This window comes from Phyllobates terribilis, unplaced genomic scaffold (genome assembly GCF_046119375.1).
Source record: "Phyllobates terribilis strain yellow unplaced genomic scaffold, ASM4611937v1 Scaffold_11__3_contigs__length_659146591, whole genome shotgun sequence".
Lineage (NCBI taxonomy): Eukaryota > Metazoa > Chordata > Amphibia > Anura > Dendrobatidae > Phyllobates > Phyllobates terribilis.
In genome coordinates, this window is record NW_027362771.1 from 436,687,642 (window position 1) to 436,711,430 (window position 23,789).

The window sequence follows — 23,789 nt, forward strand, 5'->3', positions numbered from 1 at the left end:
AAGTATTTAGGCTGATAGAATATAAACACATACATTCTCTTTCATATAGTGGCACCCGCCTGTTCTTACCCAAATTCAATAGAAAGCTAGCTGTTGGAGAATCCCTGCCTTTGGCCATATTCTATATCCCATCAATATCCTTAACATGCAATGTAATCCTAGTCCTTATGTCCCATGTTGTCATGGATTTTTCCCTCTTTTTCACAGAACTTTACCTTTTTCATAAAGCACTACAGGTTTTGCAGATCCGAGTTTTGTGAAAATAGACATTTCAGAACCCGGTGGAGTTTCTAAAACATCTCTAGAGCAAATGAGAACCACAGATCTAGAATATAAAAATATATGGAAGGTATGAGCCAGTGGTTTAGTGTGTCATCTGGGCGACTAGGGTTCATCTGAGAACAACCTTACCGTTGCTTCATTGATACTTGTATGTAGCTAGAAATGGCTTTTGTGGTAAATGTGTCACTGATCATTTCAAAATGTCTCTTGCTTACAATGGCTCCAGAACAGGCATCCAACACCAAGAAGAAAAGGCCCCTCCTTTTAAACAGGAAAAGTTCCTCATCAACCTGGAAAAAATATATTAAAAATAGAGAAAAAAATTATGCAGGATTCTTGAAGACAACCAGTCATTTGCCGTAAATATTAATATTTTTTAACTAGCATAAATGTTGCTGTTCTACTGAATTTGACATTTTTTTTATATTTTGTTCCTACGCCTCTTTATTCCTGAGATACAGCTTCTTGCTCATGGACTATAAATCTACTCTTTAAGCCAACTGGGCATGGATTTCAAGAGTACTCCTATAGAGAAGAGTTTAGGGCCACTCCAACTTGAATAAAAAGAATAGATTTATATAAAGGTGAGAGGGGGAGTGAACTCAGAGAAGCACAGCAAAAAAACAAAAAAACAACCTAGATTCAGGAGAACAGCGGCATTTACACCAGGTAAAAAGACAGAAGCTGAAGATGACGGCAGGTAAATATAAGACTAAGTGCAAGGACCGTAGATTAGAAGCGCCACTCCAGCACTGCAAAAAGAAAAACCGCTGGAGTGGTGCTTAATCTAATATGTATGGGTGCCTTCAGTTTAAGACTACACCTATAAAAAAATGGCAGTATCTCCAATCTGTTTCTTCTTTATATTTGGCAATGCAAGCTATACTCCGTAACAACCCACACAGCGGTTTTGTGTAACTGTGGCCTCTGCGTGGGTCGACAAGAGGTGTAAAAAAAATAAGAAACACTTCAGAGAGGCTGGGGAACTTTCCTTTTATATTTGTTATGAAGTCTGGATAGGAAACTGGACTGTTCGACTGCTACATCTGGGATTTGTAAGCTGGTGCTCTCTGGGCTCTTTCAGTTTTTCAAGGGATACACCTAAAAAATCTTAACACTTATAACAAAAAAATTCCACCCTTTGCAACGCATTATGCTAAACACAAACATTCCACAAAATATTGCAGAGATATTGCTGTGCATTGGAAAGCAGTGAGCAGCTTGTAAAACATCTTCCAAATGGCTCCAGTCAAGCGATTTGCAAGGAATTTTATTTTTGATTCATGCCTGGATTTCAGAGCTACCCACTCGAAGGCAGAGATTTCAAAGCGCTTTTAAAGCTACTCATTGCATTTCTAAAGACAGCGCTATCGTAGCGATTTTTGCAGTGAGATAAAAAGTCTAGGCGTAGCCCTTGCCTTAAAGGGTTAATTAATCCTGCTGCACTCACTTCTGCATGGAGAGGTGAGCGATGCAAGTGACTTCTACTGACACCAGCCAGGACAAGTGCAGAATACCAGGCGTCCTGGCAGGTATCCATAGACTTGACTTCACCTGCCCCGCTCACCTTTTCATGCAGAAATGAACGGGGTAGGACTATCCCTTTAATGTTAACTTATTATTAGGGCTAAGGCTACTCCTATATGTACAATATATGTCGTACATAAGTTTTATATACCATATAACCTGAATCCGTGTAGCATTTCCGTTATTACCTTGATGAAGGCACTTTGCATTCCATTTAATACATCCTCCCGGCGGATGGACTGCACTTGTATCTTTGTGTATTTAAGGGACAGACTACTGGTGATAGCAACCTGTAAGAAGATTTATTAGACAGTGTTATAAACAATTCATGGAGAATTAGTAAGAGAAAAAAAGTAAAATGTTTCAGAGAAGGGCTTACTGGGCAATGGGTTTATTCTGCGTCACGAGACTATTGTGACCTTCTAGCTATAATGCTTTGGTTGACTGTGAAAACTTCACCTGGTTACTGCATATTCCAGTATTTTTGTAGCACTGCCCAAGTATTTATATAATAAGGAATAGATACGAGCTGTAAGTATCTTCTTATACTAAGACGTTCTGGATGTCTGTGCTTGCAGCCGACTTGTCCTTAAAAAGCCTTGGATGACATATAGGCCATCAGCTGCCAATCCACGTCTTCTGCAAAGTCACATTTACCTAAAAACCGTAGTTAACTAAAATAAATATTACCCAAAGCCTAGTTATTATGTACTAGGATTATCAAGAAAGGCAGCCAAAGTAATGACCCTTTCATTCCTTCTTTCTACTATCTGGTCCATAATGTTGAGCCTCCAAATGTTACTGGTTTTTACATTATATTAAATATACACATTTAGGGCCCGATTCATCATTTGCAATTTTTTTAAGTCACTTTTCTTTTTTCTGTCTCATGGTATTCACTGACGATTACTGTGCCAAATTCATCAAAATGGCGCATGCAAATCATGAATGTTGTGCAAAATAAAAAATGCTTTATATTTGTCTTTAACCCGTTTTGAGACTTTTTAGCTAAAAAAGACACGTTACACTAAAATGTCACAAATGTTGTGTTAAAGTTTTAAGTGTGCATAAAATCACTTCCAAGGCAAACTGGAGTAAATTTGCACCCAATTTCATGCAAATGATGAATCAGGGGTAAACATCTGAAAACCCCAAATTCCGCCTACAATGGTGATGTAAAGAAAACAAACACTTAAAATGAGATTTTTCATTTGCACCTTTTTAAAGATGAATAAAGCACAAACAAAAAAAGATGCAAAACACTAAAAACTCAACTAAAACGCAAGCAAATGCAACAATGAATTGGGCCCTTAATCTGTCAAGTATAAAAAGTATAGAGTATCGAGTCAAAATTAAAAAGATTGTCTACCTGTGGGGCTCCACACTGCCTACAAGGCAAGGCGAGTCTTTGAGACACATGTAACTTGGCAAATTCGTCACTGCCACCTCTGTAAGGGAACGGTTTATATGTGCACTCCGAGTAATCATCTGGATGAAAATGGGCAGTGATCTTAATTCTCTCACAGCCATGCTGAGAACAGTAGCTGTGCCCAATCCGAGGTTCATAGGCTTGAAGGTGAAGGAAGAGATATCTGAAGAAATACAAAGTTACAACATAAATAGATATAATGTGCCCATAATAACCATTGCTGTATTGTACACAAGAGGTGTGATTTTTCACTTGGGAGTACGGATGGATTCACATCACATTTTTAACACACACCAGTGGCTGATTCGGGCCTTCTGTCTGAATCCCTGAAAAACGGAATTCAAGTGTATCTGCCGACGGGGCTATTGACTTTAATGAACTTTAATGAAGCAGATGGAGTCACTTTGTGCTCTGTCTGACCTAATTTTCTTTTTGAGGTGGGAACAACAACTTGGCTGACTGCAATCTTCCACAAACAGTGCCACTTTTGAACATGGGTCACATTGGTTATTGCACCTCAGTTGAGATTGATTTGGACAACAATGGCGCTCTTTCTGGAAGAAAGCCCATTAACTAGTGACCCAAATGCTTTCACATTTTGGCAACATCCATGCTGGATGCTCTAGCTGGAAACTGGAATTCAGCAGCAATGATTCAAGCTCTCAGACTCCATATACTAATATGTTCCTACATATATTTTGGGTACACAAACAACAACACTACCTGAGATGTACAATTGCAGGCTAAGAAGGCACATATGTTGTGGATAATTTTAAAATATACAATTTTTATTATAGAAATATAAATAAAATGAATTTAAAATATAAGCAGGACTTTCCATTAATAGCAAGCTGATAATACCCCTTTTGAAGCTCAGGCAAAATGGCGTCGTCAGAGTGGTAGCTCTGATATGCACAGATCATGCACCTTATTGACTGCAAGTACAACTTTAGCACTTTAGAATGACCATACACCTCTATCATGATTAGACTACTATAATATAATGATGTCAAAACTTTAATCAACTTTCAAACCTATATGAAATATAAAAGCACTTGCACTTTAATGTATTTAGTAACATACATAGCTCTGCCCTGTTAAGAAAAAAGAATTCCTTCTTTACACATTATAGGTAGTTGTTTATTCTTGCCTTTTTAATATCCATTTGGGTATATTACTGTAGTCATCTCAATACTCAATATACTTGTGCTAAGCTCTGTATATTTTCAGCTTGCTACTAATGGGAAGTCCCAGCTTATATTTTATATGTTAGTAAATACATTAAAGTGCAAGTGCTTTTATATTTCATACAGGTTCTGCAAGTTGATTAAAGTTTTTACATCATTATATTATAGTAGTCTAATCATGATAGAGGTATATGGTCATTCTAAAGTGCTAAAGTTGTACTTACAGTCAATAAGATACAAGGTCTGTGTATATCAGGGCTACCACTCCGACGCTGACGTTTCGCCTGAGCTTCTTCAAAAGGGGTATTTTCAGTTTGCTACTAATGAAAACTCCCTGCTTATATTTTACATTGATTTTATGTATATATTTCTATAATAAAAATTGTATATTTTAAAATGATCCACAACATATGTGCCTTCTTAGCCTGAGACTGAACATCTCAGGTAGTGTTTTTTGTTAACCGGTTGATCTATTTACTCTCTTGACATTTTGTTTTTACATACATTTTGGGAAGAGTAAAATCAAATTTGCCAGTAATTACTATTCATATTTAATACTGTTCAGTTTTGATGGCCCAATTGGGCTGTATGTGAGCTCATCCTCAGGACAGTAATATGACGCTGGTTTGGACCATGTGAAGTGATACTAAGGTGTCTCAAATCTTTGAGCATGAAGAAAGTTTGTTCCAAGCTTATAATGGCCGGTGAAGAAAGAATAGAAGCAACCATGGTTGTCACAATGTGCTTAGATCGGTATGGATTTCCCTCCTGTTCACACTGCACAAATGGGGACTGGAATCTAATCCAGAAAGTAATGAAAAGGCATTTAATGACATCACTAAATCAAATAGAAGTGTTGGACAGGAGTTAATATTTACAGCTTACATGTCTCTCTAAAGAAGGAAACCTGAGCATTGTTAGTGAGACGAGCGCACAGGCGCTGCCCATTGTACTGACAGAATGGTGCAGGTGCGACACTTAAACTGTACTATGACCTTCATGTCTGGGATACATGATAACATCTGCCCCCAGGGAGCTCGTTTTGTGGATAACATGTTCTAGCAGAGGATAGCGTGCAGATAGGGAACTGGAGCATTAAATAAAGGGTTATATTGCTGTTTCAGCTTACCCTCAACTTGTAACGGGCAAACCGAACAAGATAGGAATAGAATTACAGTGATTATGTCGATGCCAGTAAAAAATACTCCTACTGTGCTAGAATGTATCATACCCCATGCACACGAAGGCAAAAAGGTAAGGAACTCACCCAGACTCCTTACTGAAGTGATACAGTCGATTTGCTGACTTATTCAGGGCTTGATGGATAGAGGATGCCATGGAGTAATGGCGTACGCTGTGCACACGTCCAGTGTTACGTTCATAGATATCCGCTGTGACCTGGAATACGGCACTTTTAGGATAGCACAGAGCAATCTGCAGCCAATCTCCTCTGTAAGAAACAAAGATGGAGGTCGGTCATTTAATGTCTCCGTTTTATAATCCTCATCATAATAACATTTCACAAAGCTCGGATGACTTGATGTTGGGTTCTCACATTGTGGTGTGTTCTTACTTTTGCTATCATTATTTGGGATAAAACACTAAAGTACTGCCCTGATTTTGGAAAAACGCAGCAAAAAAACACCCTGATTTTTTTCCTGTGAACTAAGCCTTAATTTTCAGTTTCCAAATAATATATTCTATAAAAGCAATGGCTAATTATATTTTAAGATTTTGGACCTGTTTTGATATGTATCAAGTTTTATCTCGAATAAGGTTCAACATCGGTGAATAGGAAAACTCTGCATTTATTTCTATTTTATGACATTTGAAGACTCATATCTTATGACAATACTGCTCCTTGCTTGAGTGATCATGTAATATATGATTCACAGAAGTGAAATAGCTCAGATATACCGTATATGCAGGATGTGCAATGCAAAGCCTTGTGTGCACTTGCATCATGTAGGGGATATACTGTACTCTGCTAATGTGGAAAAGATCTATCTGCAAGGCATCAGAGTGATGATGAACACATATCTAGGTGACAGCTAAGTTGACCTGAGCACTCAACATTTCAGACATTTCCCAGAGAGAGCTTCTTGGGGCTATATTACTGCAGTAGTCAGCGCTCGGGAGCAATCCAGGATAACGATCAGCTCCATGCACAGCCAAGAAAATTCCAAAATCTGGAAGACATTCCTCTGCTGAAAAAGAGCCAGAGCTCGAGTGTTCGCTACTCTCCTGCTGGGTTTTAATTACAATTATGCATCTCTGTTAAGAAAATAATTATTAGATCAAAACTGAAAAGGTTTATGTCCTAAGCCCTGTCCCTGGGGGGCCGTCAGTACCGTAAACCTCCTCCCTGTCCGCCTGTCTGTAATCCACATTATTGAACCCCTTTATTCTGTACTATAATCAATGGACACCTCCTGGATTGCTCACCTACGTTTATCTAAAAAAAAAAAAAAAAAGTCCACAGGGGTCATTAATTGGTTTTCCTAACAGAAACATTTTTGTTTTTTTTTTCACTAAGGAAATGAATTCTAACCCTTTCTGGGAATCAAAAATAATCTTCCAATACTAATTATACTTGATTGGAAACAGGACTGCAAGATAAACTCAGCTGACCGCCTCTGACATTCTTTTCTCAACGCTGAAAGATTTCTTATTTTGGGCAAACTGCTCCTTTTTAGGATCTCATTTTTACAGTTTGTATCCCCCATGATACGCCACAGGACTCTCACCCCGAGTTCATGGGAGCAATGCACTCTGCCAAGACGTAGCCTATTTATAACTTATGGTTATGCAATGAGGACAATTTATAAAGTGAGGTAATTCCTTCTTAAGAGATCCCTGGATAACATGTTGTATTCTGATTATCACATCATACAGGGCATAACCTGGAGAGACGGTGGAAATGGCCAGGAGATAGTGAGAAAGATGCTGTTTAGGAGGTGGGCTGCACTCTGGAGTAACCATCCTAACGTACATATACCACCTAGCTCGCCTCTAAGGCCTCATTCAGACAGCTAGGATTTGTCTTGTATATAAAAATAGAAATCGTTGTGTATCAGTGTTTTGGATCCCAATTTCATCAGTGTTTGATCAGTATGTCATTTTTTAGCATCATTGTTTCATCAGTGAATATCATATGTGATAAAAAAATATTATACAGCTTCTCCTATCCATTACAAAGGTAATCATGGAGAGCATATGGATTGGGCACTGATGTTGTTCCAGATTTTTATGGACCCATAGACTTGTATGGGTAATTTTGATCTGTGACTCGGATCGAAAATTGACATGTTGCCGTAATATTTATGCGGACCACCCACTCCATAAAAAACAAACAAACATGGAGATGTGAAGACTTCAATAGGCTATAATGGGTACATGCTCTATCCGTAAAAACCACAAAAGAAGAACCTGAGTCACAGATGTCTGAATAGGGCCTAATACTCAATGTATCCTTACAGATTTAGTAGTAGCCAACATGATGACCATGGCACACTACAGTGAGAGTATGGAGTGCCAAGTGTATTTGCAGGACAGGCCACTCATTCAAAAAGAATGAGGACAGGCGTCCTACATAAATGTATTATGCTCACTTACACAGCGCCCTCATATTCCACAGCACTTTATAGACATTATCATCACTGTCACCATTGGGGCTCACAATCTAGATTCCCTATCAGTATGTCTTTGAAATGTGGGAGGAAACTGGAGAACCCGGAGGAAACCCACGCAAACACAGGGAGAACATACAAACTCCTTGCAGATGTTGTCCTTGGTGGGATTTGTACCCAGGACCCCAACTCGGCAAAGTAACAGTGCTAACCACTGAGCCACCGTGGTGCCAATACCACTATGCTACCAACGCTGTACCCGCTGCCCCTTCGGTATGTACACCACGAGCTCCACTGCCGGGTTGGTCACCAGCATTCCTTGTAGTGTGGATGCTATCCTCGGCATAGCTGCACGTTCATGAAGGCCTGGGCCTCTTCCCTAAGTCAATAGCATGCATCCTCTCATATATTTATTTTTTATACTTATTCATCGCTGCTTAATTACAATATATTTTTTTGTTTTAATTTATCAGTCTGAGAGGATGCAATTTGCTAGCATAAGTAACAATGAATGAGGCGCTTATAAGGATTTCATTGGGAATAAAATCTAGGATGGCTGATCTACTGCCGAGCAGTTAGCGCAGAACGTCTGCCAAATCCTGAGGTTCCTAAGCACAAATAAACAGCAATATTGATATTAATCTAGCACTTGCCGACAGAAAGGAAATCCCTTCCCTGACCATTGGCAAGGTGCTCATACGTCCTGGGGTCCATGTTCCTCAGCAGCTCTGGGGACACTAACTGGGATGTTGTCTATAAGTTCAGCCCCACATATCTAGGTCCAACGTGAGCCTCTATGACCGAGCTGCTGCTGCTGCTGCCATGCGCTCCTGTTTAGGAATGAGTCTGTTTGGTGAAATGTGTTGGCAGCCGTAATGCACATTTATCGGCCGCGCTCCAGTAGGGAGTTCTGGCAGTTATCAGCATTGACAGAGAACAAAGAATCATTGCCTGGAAGCCAGTCAGACACACGGCCTCTCTGACAGGCCTGATTGAAATCCGCAGAATGCATGTAATTAATTGGGACATCTTATGTCTAAATCACCCTTGTCACGTGTCACTGGAGAAAGGCGCATGCCGCCAGACACACACATGCTGCTAGGGAATCCACAGACACATACTGTGCATGTGGCACCAATAATTACTCACATACAAAGTGATGATAACCCTATAATTATAATGTGACCTCTTTTATATAGACAGTTCTCCAAGAATTACGCACACCACTTTATATTAGCAAACCTTAATGGTATATTCACTTCCTGCATTTAGAAGATGTATAAATTTATGGGGTGTAAAGTACATCTCTGTCATTAGGGTAAGAATGTTCTACTCATATTCCGATCTGTCACCTAAGGCCAAGTGACATCCCTCCAAGCATTTTCAATAATATATGTTCTTGGCCAATAATAGCATTACATAATTACACTATAAAAGAGAATTATATATTTCTGAAGTTATCAGGCATTCAAAAGCAAATGCTCCCTCTGCAAGCTCAAATCTTGGAAAGTGATATCGTACCAGAAACACAAACACATATGCAGGGGGAGCTGTACCTAAAGGCATTGTAGACCTGTGCCTACAAGTGGCTCTGAGAGAAAGACACCTGTTAAATGGAAATTTATACAGTACAGACCAGAAGTTTGGACACACCTTCTCATTTAAAGATTTTTCTGTATTTTCATGACTTTGAAAATTGTACATTCACACTGAAGGCATCAAAACTATGAATTAACACATGTGGAATTATATACTTAACAAAAAAGTGTGAAACAACTGAAAATATGTCTTATATTCTAGGTTCTTCAAAGTAGCCACCTTTTGCTTTGATGACTGCTTTGCACACTCTTGGCATTCTCTTGAGGAGCTTTAAGAGGTAGTCACCGGAAATGGTCTTCACTTCACAGGTGTGCCCTGTCAGGTTTAATAAGTGGGATTTCTTGCCTTATAAATGGGAATGGGGCCATCAGTTGTGTTGTGCACAAGTCAGGTGGCTACACAGCTGATAGTCCTACTGAATAGACTGTTAGAATTTGTATTATGGCAAGAAAAAAGCAGCTAAGTAAAGAAAAACGAGTGGCCATCATTACTTTAAGAAATGAAGGTCAGTCAGTGCGAAAAATTGGGCAAACTTTGAAAGTGTCCCCAAGTGCAGTTGCAAAAACCATCAAGCGCTACAAAGAAACTGGCTCACATGAGGACCGCCCCAGGAAAGGAAGACCAAGAGTCACCTCTGCTTCTGAGGATAAGTTTATCCGAGTCACCAGCCTCAGAAATCGCAGGTTAACAGCAGCTCAGATTAGAGACCAGGTCAATGCCACACAGAGTTCTAGCAGCAGACACATCTCTACAACAACTGTTAAGAGGAGACTTTGTGCAGCAGGCCTTCATGGTAAAATAGCTGCTAGGAAACCACTGCTAAGGACAGGCAACAAGCAGAAGAGACTTGTTTGGGCTAAAGAACACAAGGAATGGACATTAGACCAGTGGAAATCTGTGCTTTGGTCTGATGAGACCAAATTTGAGATCTTTGGTTCCAACCACCGTGTCTTTGTGCGATGCAGAAAAGGTGAACGGATGGACTCTACATGCCTGGTTCCCACCGTGAAGCATGGAGGAGGAGGTGTGATGGTGTGGGGGGGCTTTGCTGGTGACACTGTTGGTGATTTATTCAAAATTGAAGGCATACTGAACCAGCATGGCTACCACAGCATCTTGCAGAGGCATGCTATTCTATCCGGTTTGCGTTTAGTTGGACCATCATTTCTTTTTCAACAGGACAATGACCCCAAACACACCTCCAGGCTGTGTAAGGGCTATTTGACCAAGAAGGAGAGTGATGCGGTGCTACGCCAGATGACCTGGCCTCCACAGTCACCAGACCTGAACCCAATCGAGATGGTTTGGGGTGAGCTGGACCGCAGAGTGAAGGCAAAAGGGCCAACAAGTGCTAAGCATCTCTGGGGAACTCCTTCAAGATTGTTGGAAGACCATTTCCGGTGACTACCTCTTGAAGCTCATCAAGAGAATGCCAAGAGTGTGTAAAGCAGTCATCAAAGCAAAAGGTGGCTACTTTGAAGAACCTAGAATATAAGACATATTTTCAGTTGTTTCACACTTGTTTGTTAAGTATATAATTCCACATGTGTTAATTCATAGTTTTGATGCCTTCAGTGTAAATGTACAATTTTCATAGTCATGAAAATACAGAAAAATCTTTAAATGAGAAGGTGTGTCCAAACTTTTGGTCTGTACTGTATATGAATACATCGTATAGACTCACAATGCTGAGACTGAGAGAACTAGACCAAGAGAGGGACAAGGAAAAAGCGGTCTTGGAGTATACAACAGCTGCAGACTTATGCTGCGGACTGTCGTGAGCAGACAGCATATGGCACAATGAATGCTGTGTGATTCTACTGAAAGTTGAAATCTACAAAATACTGTAGATTATGCTAGATATTTGTAAAAGCATGGCACAATGTTCTGCGTTATTTTGTTGGTGTTCATGTTAAGCACTTCTGGCGGCGTCTTATCTCCATGGAGAACAAAAAGGATGCAAGCTTGAATTTAAACTGCTCAACCCTCATCTCCCTCAAGGATCACCTGTCAGTGGAGAATTCAGAGGCACCATACAAGCTAGAGTAGATGGTTAGCTGGTGCTGCTGAAAATGTCACATTCAGGTGACTTTATTCTAATACACACGTGTTAAACTCCGGCCCAAGGGGCCTAATCTATGTGGGGCCATTATTCTGTATGGAGGACTATATGTGGCCATTATACTGTATGGAGGACTATGTGGGGCCCATTATTCTGTACGGAGGACTTTGTGGGGCCCATAATTCTGTATGGAGAACTATGTGGGGCCCATTATTCTGTATGGAGGACTATGTGGGGCCCATTATTCTGTATGGAGGACTATGTGGGGCCCATTATTCTGTATGAAGGACTATGTGGGGCCATTATTCTGTATGGGAGACTATGTGGGGGCCCATTTTTCTGTATTGAGGACTATGTGGGACCCATTATACTGTTTGGAGGACTATGTGGGGCCCATTATTCTGTATGGAGGACTGTGTGGGGCCCATTATACTTTATACTCATTGGTCCATGACTTTGTCCAAGTTTTGTCCCTCTGTGTGTTTGAGTTTGACATCCCTGTTCTAATGTGTATATGGGGCCTTTGGGTGAAGGAGAATCTGTGCCTACCGGATGTAATTCTGATACTGTATACAATCAGCAGTAACTACGGCACAGTATGGAAATAGCAATGGGTGTAAGGTATAGTAAGAAACGAAGATATCATTCATATGAACAGGCAGTCAATATTAACATGAAAATCAGTAAAAAATATTCAAGAATTACAAATGTAAGAATGCGAAGCAGAACAGATAAGGAACGTGTTTGGTACCTGTTGAAGTTGATCGGATACAATATGATTTCTCTGGGTGACTGTCCCTCCCATCGGATGGTATAGGCTTGCTGAAGCATCACCACTGGTTGGTACTGCTGATATGGTGCAGCCTTATTAACCCCCACTAGTCTTAATGGATGTGAAGGATAAGCAGCTCTGGCCACCAATATAGTCAGGTTCTCAGGTCGTCTGGCTTGGATATACAGCTGAAATGAACAAGGGCAGAGAGGAATAAATATTTCCTGATAATAATTTATTTAAAGGAAATCTATCATCATTATTGCACCCCCCAAACTATTTATATGAGCATATAGCTCTTTCAAAGACAAGTCCAGCAATATCTCTATATGGTCAGTCCGTTCCTCCATTACTGAGAAAGCAGCACTTGAATTGATATGCAAATGAGTCTGAAGAGCTATTTGTAGATTTAAAGCCTTTGTCACTCCAGCTCTATTCCCTGTCCAGTGCCGCCCTCCTCCTGCTTGACTGACAGTCTTTATGATGTGTGACTTCAGGCAAAGGAGCCATCAGTAAAGCAAGAGGAGGCGACGCTGAGTCGGGAAAAGAGCTGGAGTGACAAAGGCTTCAGATCTACCATAGTTCTTCAGCCTCAGTTGCATATCAATTCAAGCACTGATTTCTCAGTAATGAAGGAACGTACTGGCCACATAAAGGTATTGCTGGACCTGCCTTTCAATCATGTGCATATACAGTAGATAGCTTGTGAAATCCTGCTGACAGATTCCCTTTAATAAACATTTAGAGCTCATACTGAAACATTCAGTCTGTGCCCACCTAAACAGTCAAATAACTTCATTGAAAAAAAACAGAAGGAAGTGAGAATGTTTACAGCACATTACAAGGGATTAGGGCACAGGCAAGAAAAGTGCAAAGAAGTAGTTTTAAGTTGGTGGAAAGTGCATGTTGTATTGGCTGTGAGCAATATTCATATAAATGGTACATGGAACTGAGGGAATCTGATGCAAACACTACAGCGGCATGGATCCAACAAGAAGAAACATGATATAGAGCACTGCAATAAACACTGCAATAAACAGCACCATTCAAAGCATGCAGATCTAATACACTGAAACCGGCTTTCACAAATAGCAACTAGAATTTGGCACATGAACTCCAACTCTAGCTTCTAAAAACATATTAAATACCATATATTATTAACATTGGATAATGTACTATATGCATACTTTGTTGCATATTTACTTTACTAGAATTTTAGACATTTAAAACATAAAATATATTTTATGCTCAATTTAAGTAGCCGGAATATTTATATGACAGTGCTAAAAAGCATCTATGGTGAACACATAGGCATCAGAACTGGAGAATGGAGCAATGGCAGAATGTGGCCTGCTCTGATGAATCACTTTGCCTTCTGCACCTGGTATGTGAGCATTGATTGCTTAGGGAAGAAATGGAGCCAGGATGATGAGAAGGCAGGGCGGCGGAGGGAGTATGATGCTCTAGAAAATGTTCTTTTGGGAAACCTTGGGTCCTGACATTCATGCAGATGTTACTTTGACATGTATTGGTTTTTGGAAGACCTAGTAGCTGCATTGCTTCATGACAGTGGTATTTATTAATGGCAGTGGCCTTTTAAGTATGATAATGCACCTTTCTACACTGTAAAACAGGTTCAGGAATGGGAGAAGAACATAACAAAGAGGTCAAGACTTGACTTGATCTTAATCTGATCATGCATAAGTGGGATATGCCCAATAAACAAGTATGATCCATGGAGTTCTTACTTACAATTTAAAGGGACACTGTCACCAGGTTTTTGCTACCTAATCTGAGAGCAGCATAATGCAGAGTTGGAAACCCTGAATCCAGTGATGTGGAAGGGGTTATATGGAGCTCAGCATTCAGAGAACTTGTAGATCTGCAGCAAAGAAAACAGTTTTTTCTCAATACTGCAGCACCTAATAAAGTGATACATCGCTAGAATCGGGGTCTCTGCCCCTACATCATGCTGATCTCAAATGGGGAGGCAAAAACCTGATGACAAATTCCCTTTAAAGGACTTATCTGCTTTTCACGTCTTGGGCCCAGACACAGCAGGACACAGAAGTCTTCTAGAGTCTATGCCACATAGGTTCAGATCTGATTCAGAGGCATCAGACACCTTCACCATGTTAGGCAGGTGGCCGAAATGTTATGTTAAAAAAAGTACGCTGTGGCAAATGTGGCTAGTTATACTGTATCACCTGTTGTCATATGACTTCACAACAAGCACAAATATTGCTCATTAAAACTTCAGGAAAGTTGCATGACAATCATTGTGTGAGTTGTAACTGTGGCTTCATTAGGTGTCAACCTCTGATATAGAACTTGTCAGACTGTATACTTTACCTTTCATGTGTCGAGCATGGCAAGTTTTCCGGCGTTTTGCATCTGCAGTATTCTAGTGTGTTGGTCCTTACAGGTGTGAACGCAGTCATTTTATGACATGAAATTTATTACTCTGTTTGTGTCCATAGATATAATACACTGAGAATTCACAGGTATTTTTCTTTCCAGATAACATAGCTGTGATAAGCAGGTGGAGGATTGTGAGGAATTAGCCTGCGAGCCAAATCTCACATCACTAGTGTATTAAATGGAAATAACATCTTATCAATTCCACATCATGGTTTGGTTTACTATGAAGATTTAGTATGGAGTAACTAACACTGACTTATAGATTCAAGATTCATCAATTAGCTTCATATTCAGACGAGAAGTACTGGGGTATATGGCAAAGCTGGTCTGTTAGGGCAGGTGCAGGCGACAGTGTATATTTTTATCTGAAATAATCGGGTAAGATTATGCTAATCACACTCTTATCAGAGTGTGATCATAGTGTTAATCGATTCTCTCAGATGAGGAGAAGATGGAGAAAAAAATGTCTTCATCTTCTCCATTCTGTCAGTCCATGGAAATTGGACTGCACTCAGATGTCTTATGAGTGCAGTCCAATGGTTTCCACAAACTCATTGTCTTACATGGCCAAGTGCGATCCGAATATTGGACCAAATTTGGCGATGCAGCAATTCAAGACGGTCCGAGGAAAAAAATCTGACATGTGCGCGGCCTCGTAGCATGACATTAGTTCAGGTCCGATCCGATGTTTTGTTGATTCTCACTCCGACCGAAAATACGTACGTCTGCACCTGCTCTAATTGTGACTATGAGACGAATTTTGGGTGAATAACTCTGCTGCAGACCACAGAAAAGTTCAGCCCTGATAACAAAGATAAATTATTACAAATGATAGTCTTTTATCTGGACAAACCTTTGTGGTGGGAGGTTTAAATGCATAATAAAAAATATACTATGAGGTATATGGGTGAAATAGATGCCGTGATCTGTAAAGGGTTAATGGAAAAAAGGTGTAAAAAAAAAAAAAAGAACCTTGATAGATATATGTCTATCCTGTCTTCGAGGTCATTGAAAGAGCTGTCAAGAAAATGGTAATTGCTCTGGGTGTAACGTGGGGCACGTTAGAGAATTGTCTAAGATCAAAACTAATGAAATAAAGGTACAAGACAAATGTGAGAAGCTCAGGTATGGGAAAAACACATAATCTACACCCCGAAGAGGAATGTACCCTGTTGTTATTGTCAAAGAAACTGAACAAAACTGATTTACAATGTACGGCAGCAAAAGACACACATGAGAGTAATGTTCCATGACACACTGCCCGGATTCCTGCCTCGCTGTCACCTGCACTGCTGATCTCTATCTATCACTCTATCTATCTATCTATCTATCTATCTATCTATCTATCTATCTATCTATCTATCTATCTATCTATCTATCTCATTATCTATCTATCTATCTATCTATCTATCACTCTATCTATCTATCTATCTATCTATCTATCTATCACTCTATCTATCTATCTATCTCATTATCTATCTCATTATCTATCTATCTATCACTCTATCTATCTATCTATCTATCTATCACTCTATCACTCTATCTATCTCATTATCTATCTATCTATCTATCTATCTATCTATCTATCTATCTATCTATCTATCTATCTATCTATCTAGTAAGGATCTTTTAAAGCATATAATGCATAGATTTGTATCTCTTCTCTTGGACCAGTGTAGAATACTGTTCAACTTGACTTGTCATCAGGTCAAAGTGACAATTTTTTTCTAGAATTTTATTTCTATTTACCCTTTAAGTATTCTGGTTTGTTTTGTTTTGTTTTTTATATCTGCCATATGGTTCTAAAGATATGAGCCTTTTTATTTGGGGCTAATGTTTATGGTCTTTACCAAGGGGGCATGGCTCACGGCTCACAGGGTAATAATGCAGTGAAGACAAAAGACACGTCCCCAAAGAATCATGTGAGCCATACCCCCTTGTAAAGAACATAAAAATTAGCAAAAACTGTCCACTTTTGACCTGGCGACATGTCTTAATATACTCCACACCTGTGACATCCGCTGCACTTTTTTAGACTCTATTGTGTCAATTATAAAAATTGGTTTGAGGGCTTTATAACTCTGTCCTAACATTCTATTTTTCAACTCCGGTAATAGGCATCATTAAAGTGATAAATCAATGTATACATAATTAGGGTATGGTAGTATCATCCACAGATAGTAATATTTGCACAACTTCATATTGGCTACCCAGAGATATAACATTGATGTATCTCAGCTAGATTTCAGTATGTTACTTTAGCTCCAAATGTATGTAGTAATCAATATTGTGATGTGATAGAAGATGACACAGTGGACCTCCGATATACAAGCTCCAGACTCTAGGAGTGTTCAAGAGACAGTTTTTAGGGGCAGGGTCACACGACCGTAGATTTTCTCATTGGGTGGATTATGCCAATGACAGTCTGATCAGCGTGTGATCCGATTCGTTCAGATGGAAGAATCGTATCACACTGTGAGGAGAAGACCAAACTTTCTCCATCTTCTCCATTCTGTGAGTCCGTGGAAATCAGACTGCACTCAGATGTCATCCAAGTGCAGTTCGATATTTTCCATGCACCGCCTATAGATTTGAATGGGTGAGTGTCTTCTGATTTCAGTGTGAAATCACAGCATGCTGCAATTTATTTCAAAGACGGATTCTGTAAGTGAAAAAATCGAACACCAGCACTGCCCCATCGAATAACACTGGTCCAAGTGTTATCTGATAAAAAAAGATAAAATTGAGATATATATTTTACAATGTAATTTGATCATCGTCTTTGACTACAGATGAGGAGGTCCAGGCGTTATCAGGGTCCGTCTGGTGAAACCCCAGTAGAAACCTTTAGAGAAGCCCTTACCTAAGATACATTTGACACGTTAAAGTCTGGATATCTTTTTATTCATTCAGAACTGAGATTTTCCTTGAATTAAACCTATAGTTTTTGAGAATAGACGAAACCTATCAGTTCAGAAAGAATTAGTGCACAGATGGGGTATATAGTCACCAATTTGTAGTGAACCAGTAGACTGAATAATAATCAGGATCACACAAATGGCTTCCATTATACCGTGCCCACTTCTTAAGGCATTCGTCTATTTCCAATATAGATATTCCCACAAGCCAACTCCTAGCACGAGAGCAAATGTTAATAATGGTAAAAGCAGGGACTTTGGGCAGAAAAACGGTTTGGAGGTTTAATAAGACACGCGAGCCAGGCTTAGCATAACTGTGGGAACGTGCAGAAGACTTCTCTAATAAGGCAATGTTTGATGGAATGGTTTTGGTTACATAAATAGCAATGATGAAAAAGTGCTGCACTGAAATGTGTTATTGTAAGTTTCTACACTGGGTTTTGTGGTGATGACAAACATGGATTCCCAGTAAATGTATTAAAGGGGTATTCGCAACTTAGACATTTACAGCACATTGACAGAATTTGTCATAAATGCTTGATAGATGTGGATTCTACTTCTGGGACCCACAACTATTTGGAGAATGGAGACCCCCTGGCGTATTTGGTGAAGTGCTTGCTGTCCTGTAGTGAAAATCAATATTGTACCATTGCTGGATGAATGCATACAGGGATTTTTATGTTTGTCCAACTTATAGAAGGAATATGATCTCACTGAAGGTAACTTCTGAGGCTGAGTTCACACGATGCGTATTTCATGCGTTTCCGCGGCGTTTTTGCAGTTGCGTAAACGCCGCGGAAACGCATGAAAAACGCATGGTAGAAGGGCAGCAATGTTCCCCAATGGAAATCCGCATGTGCTGTGCCCATGATGCGGATTTTTCCGCAGCGTTAACGCTGCGGTCAAAAATCCGCAGCATGTCAATTAATTTTGCGGAAACGCGGCGATTTCGCCGCCATTGACTTGCATTAGAACTCGCCAATTCCGCAAGACTGCATTTGTACTTGCGTTATTGGCGCGTTCTAATATGCGGATGGTACCCAGGTGTGGAGGAGAGGAGAGTCTCATCCACACCCAGGTACCATTAAAAAAGCTGTAAAAAAAGAATAAAATAAAAAATAAATGTATTCTTACCTTCTGTCGGCCCGCGCAGCGCTCCCGCTTGGTTCCCGGCACTTGCAGTGAGTTGTAGGACCTGCGGTGACGTCAGAGTCATGTGACGGGTCACGTGACGCTGACGTCGGCAGGTCTTTCAATTCAAAGTTGCCGGCAGCCGGGAACTTTGTAAAGCAGGACAGCGCGGGCCATCAGAGGTAAGTATATACACTCTCTCGGGTCACACTATATAAATCCATGCTGTTTGCATGGATTTATATAGTGTGACCTAGTTGTCAAGCACTTTCCAGGTGATGCTAAAATCGCCTGGAAAGCGCTTGTCAATCTGCATGCGGAAACGCATGTCAATCTGCATGTGGATCCGCATGTATTCTGCAGGAAAAACGCATGCACAATCTGCATGCGTTTTTTCTGCCAGGGAGATGCAGAAATGATGCAGAAATTTTCTGCTTCATTTCTGCATCGTGTGCACATACCCTGAATGTAAGTACAGTTCTGGAAAAGCCGAGCAATGAGACAATTTATTTTCTAGAAAAATTGGATAGGGGATAACTTCCCAATTGCTGGGGGTCTGACCGTTGGGACCCCACATATATCAAGAACGGTGCAATGGTCGATCTTGCACACTCCCACTCTATACATTCCTGATGGGACCACCAGAGATAGCTGAGCATTGCCCTCAGTTGTTATTCAGCACTTCCATAAGAATGAATGGGGCAGCAGTGCACATGATCGACCACTGAACCATTCACATGGGTCTCTTAAGAACCACGGCTCTCAAGAAGGGTGGGGGTTCCAACAATCTGACCCTCAGTGATCGGGAAGTTATTCCCTAGCCAATGGATAGGGGATCAGGTCCAAACTTGTCAATACCCCTTTAAACCTTCCAGGCATTAGTAAAACACAGAATAAAAGTGATTTGCTCCTGTGACCTCAAATTTCTTTTGTATGAGGAAGATAAAAAAGCACCACAAAACAGAATAATGCAAGTGTAAACAGGTGCAATCTGCTATGACTGCAAGATACACAAATGAAAGAGTACAGCAGCACTCTGTATGTACGGAGATGAATATGAACATACCTAATATGAATGAATGGCCAATTTAGAAATAATGCAGTTTACATTTCATATATTCAATGTTTGCATACAATTTAGCGCTTACAGAATACTGCTGTGTTCTTTTGTTTGTGTATTGTACAGTCATAGCAGCTTGCACCTGTTCACACTTGCTTTATTTTGTTCATACGGGCTGGCCAGTTTTCTATTCTTTTTTTTTTACTTTTGGAGGTGGTGACTGGCTCCATATTTAGCTGAGCACTCCTTCCATCAGCCTAAGGGCTCTTGCAGACGTCCATAGATCTCGGTCCAAGCATGGTAATTCTGTAGGTCTCCTGACCTGAACTCGACAGCCTTATAGGCATTTCTGAAGCTGTTGAGTTTAGGTCGTGAAACCCGCGGATAATCCATGCATTACGGTCGGACCGAGATCCATGGACGTTTGCATGAGCCCTAATGCTGTTTTTAATTAGCGTTGAATCCTACCTGGCCTTTAAATTTGTAGGCTTCTAGCCCATGAAAGGCATGATTGCTAATTATTGGGTTCTGCATCTTTCCAGAGAAAGGTCGCCTTGTCATGGTTGGTGGTCACATGAATTGGCCAATGTATGCACTAAGAACCTTCGCTTTATAGGAATATTCTATATCGCAATAATGCAATCTAAATTCATATATTCAATGTTTTCATTCATCTCAGCGAATACAGAGTACTGCTCTATTCTTTTATCCAAGATATACTTAGTGATATGTGGTCATAAACAAAAAACCTTTGGTAAATCTTGGGCTAACCTGTGCATATCTGCCGGTGCATATGACTCCATTCCATTGTGGCACTGTAAGGCATCCTGGATGACGCAGAAGATAATTATTAGCTCTCCCAACAAAAGTATCAGGATATCCGGTGACTGAGCCGTCCAAATCATGGAAAATTGATACCTTGTCACCATCATAGTCATTAGATCCAAACCACTGCCCTGGGTGGCCAAAAAATACTTTGCGACCAACCTGGAAATAATAGGGAAAATGTTATAGCAGAGCCAGAACATATTATCCTCTTATAGTGATTGATACTCTAGAGCAGGCTGATCTAGAACATCCAATAAACCATGTACACCGTGTGCCGTAGTTAATATGTGGATTAGGAGGAGAAATATTTATCATCTGCTACGATCATAGCGGCACATCTGCAGCAAATAAGTAGGGCAATTGCTCACAATAGCATTCGTTTTGCAGATGTGGTATGATATCTATTCTGGAAGCCAAGGAAGTACAATAACTAATTTGGATTGATGAACAAAATATCTAATATGGAAGGATCTGATGTGCAGAATGTCTTCTATCACGATATTTGCATGTCTTCAGTAGTCTTAAAACCACGTAACACAGTCTTCCATCCATGACTAAATAAGGGCCATTCTATTTTTTCATTGTACATGGCATTGACACTTGTAAACACAGCTGCTGCCAGGAAAGTGAGAATCTATTACTGCATCTGGATTTACTTCTGAGCTGTCTGGTATAATCCAGCATACTCCAGTATATAAAGCAGAAAGAAAAACATGTGAACGGCTCTGGTACTTAGGCAACATCTGAAAGCTCAATGAAAGTTTGTGCACTTTGTCAGGGCAAACATGGAGAACATCCGACAGAGAAAATGGATAGGAAATCTGGCCGCATATCTCTCCGGACATCCTGTTAAGGCCCCGTCACACTTAGCGACGCTGCAACGATCCCAACAACGATATGACCTGTCAGGGATCGTTGCTGTGTCGCTATGTGGTCGCTGGTGAGCTGTCAAGCAGGCAGGCTCACCAACGATCAGGGGAGCAGCGACATCATGGAAAGAATCTTTCCACGATGTCCTGCTCCTGGTTACCAGCCTGCTGCTGAAGCAGGAGCAGGCTGGTAACTATGGTAAACATCGGGTAACTAGGGGCACATGCGCGCCTAGTAACCCGATGTTTACCATGGTTACCACTCTGCTACAGTGAGCGGGAGGTTACCGCTCACTTTAGCAGGCTCGTAACCATGATAAACAACGGGTTACTAGGTGCGCGTGTGCCCCTAGTAACCCGATGTTTATCATGGTTACCAGCCTGCTAAAGTGAGCGGTAACCTCCCGCTCACTGTAGCAGAGTGGTAACCATGGTAAACAACGGGTTACTAGGTGCGCGTGTGCCCCTAGTAACCCGATGTTTATCATGGTTACCAGCCTGATCGCTGCTCCCGCTGGTCACACACAGTGATGTGTGCTGACCAGCGGGAGGGCAACGACCAAAAAATGGTCCAGGACACTTTGCAGCGATCAGCGACCTCACAGCAGGGGTCTGATCGCTGCAAAGTGTCACACATAGCGACATCGCTGGTGAGGTCGCTGTTGCATCGCCAAAACCGTGACACAGCAGCGATCTCGCTATGTGAGACGGGGGCTTTAGTCTGTTCCGTTTTAGGAACAGACTAACGGAATGAGTGGCCTGTTTCACCAGTTATGCACACAGAAGCTGAGGAATGCTACTGATTATTATGGGGTCCATCTAGGTCCCGCTTTTGAGAACAGAAGAGAAAGATCTGCATGGAGGACATTTTTTGTGTGTTCTAAAAAATGAATTAAATGGGGCCCCCGCTTGCCTAACTGATGGAAAATCACTTATTCCCTTTGTCTGCCCTAATACGTAACAGACCAACACCAACAGAATGTCTGAATATCTGTACAGAGCCTAAGGGTATGTGCACACGTTTAGTATTTGCAGCAGGTTTTTCTGTGCCTCTTTGACGCATTTTTTCCCATTCACTTGAATGCATGAAACACGCTGCAAAAATGCTGAAAGAATGGGCACGCTGCAGACTTCAAAAAATGTTTCAAAGGTTCCAATCTGCAAGGAAAAAATAAGCAACAATTGCAGGAGATTTTAGAAATCTTGCTGGTATTGTAAAACGCTGCGTTTTTTTTCTGCTGAAAAAATGTGCTGGCAAAAAATACGGCAAAAAGGCAATGTGTGAACAAGCCCTTAGTCTGCATGAGTTTATTTAGCTATCAGCTATTATTTGTGGTGCTCTAGTACAAAAACTTACAGCATGCTGGTATATTAGGAGCACAGACAGACATCCTGATATTAAAAGAAATCACTCTTAAAAGGGTTTTCCCACGAACAAAGGATTTTTTAATTAATAGATCTTGGAATAATAATAATAAGTTCCACAATTGGATGTGTTTAAATAAAATGTTCCTGTGCTGAGATAATCTTATAAATGTGCCCCTGCTGTGTACTGTGTAATGGCTGTGTCTGACCGTGCAGGAACATGGTCTGATCATACCACAGCTCCTGGGCAGGGTAGGAAGCAAAAGAGTATACAGACATTACAGCAGGGGATCACAGCTGATTCTTTTTGTGAGGTAAAACATTTTGCTGCTTGTTTTTAAGCAATATATTACCTAAAAGAAAGAATCAGCTGTGATCCTGTTCTGTAATGTCTGTATACTCTTTTGTGTCCCCCCCAGCCCAGGAGATGTGGTATGATCAGACCATGTTCCTGCACGGTCAGACACGGCCATTACACAGTACACAGCAGGGACACATTTATAAGATTATCTCAGCACAAGGACATTTTTTGTAAACACATCCAATTGTGGAAGTAAATATTATTCAAAGATCTATTGATTAAAATGTTGATTAAAATTAACTTTGTTCAAGGGAAAACCCCTTTAAGAGCAGCTGACAAACAGGACTCTGTCCAATGTTTCATGGAGTCACCCAAAACAGCTGCATGAGGCGAGGTGCTCATCTTGCAT

General features: G+C 40.6%; 2 protein-coding genes across 4 annotated transcripts in view; both read right to left on the reverse strand.

Moving 5' to 3' along the window:
- Positions 1-23,789, reverse strand: part of CEMIP (cell migration inducing hyaluronidase 1) — a 131,268-nt gene that overhangs the window by 88,340 nt on the left and 19,139 nt on the right. The gene's annotated exons all lie outside the window — the stretch shown is intronic.
- The window catches only part of LOC141166501 (cell surface hyaluronidase CEMIP2-like), a 130,428-nt gene that overhangs the window by 660 nt on the left and 105,979 nt on the right, over positions 1-23,789 (reverse strand). For all 3 annotated transcript variants that reach the window (XM_073653230.1, XM_073653228.1, XM_073653229.1), the window contains exons 18-24: positions 20,789-21,004; positions 12,467-12,675; positions 5,693-5,875; positions 3,179-3,401; positions 1,998-2,099; positions 412-572; positions 216-325 (exon numbers count right to left, since the gene is read on the reverse strand). In XM_073653230.1, the coding sequence (XP_073509331.1) occupies positions 216-325; positions 412-572; positions 1,998-2,099; positions 3,179-3,401; positions 5,693-5,875; positions 12,467-12,675; positions 20,789-21,004 (1,204 nt within the window). The remainder of the gene's footprint in view (positions 1-215; positions 326-411; positions 573-1,997; positions 2,100-3,178; positions 3,402-5,692; positions 5,876-12,466; positions 12,676-20,788; positions 21,005-23,789) is intronic.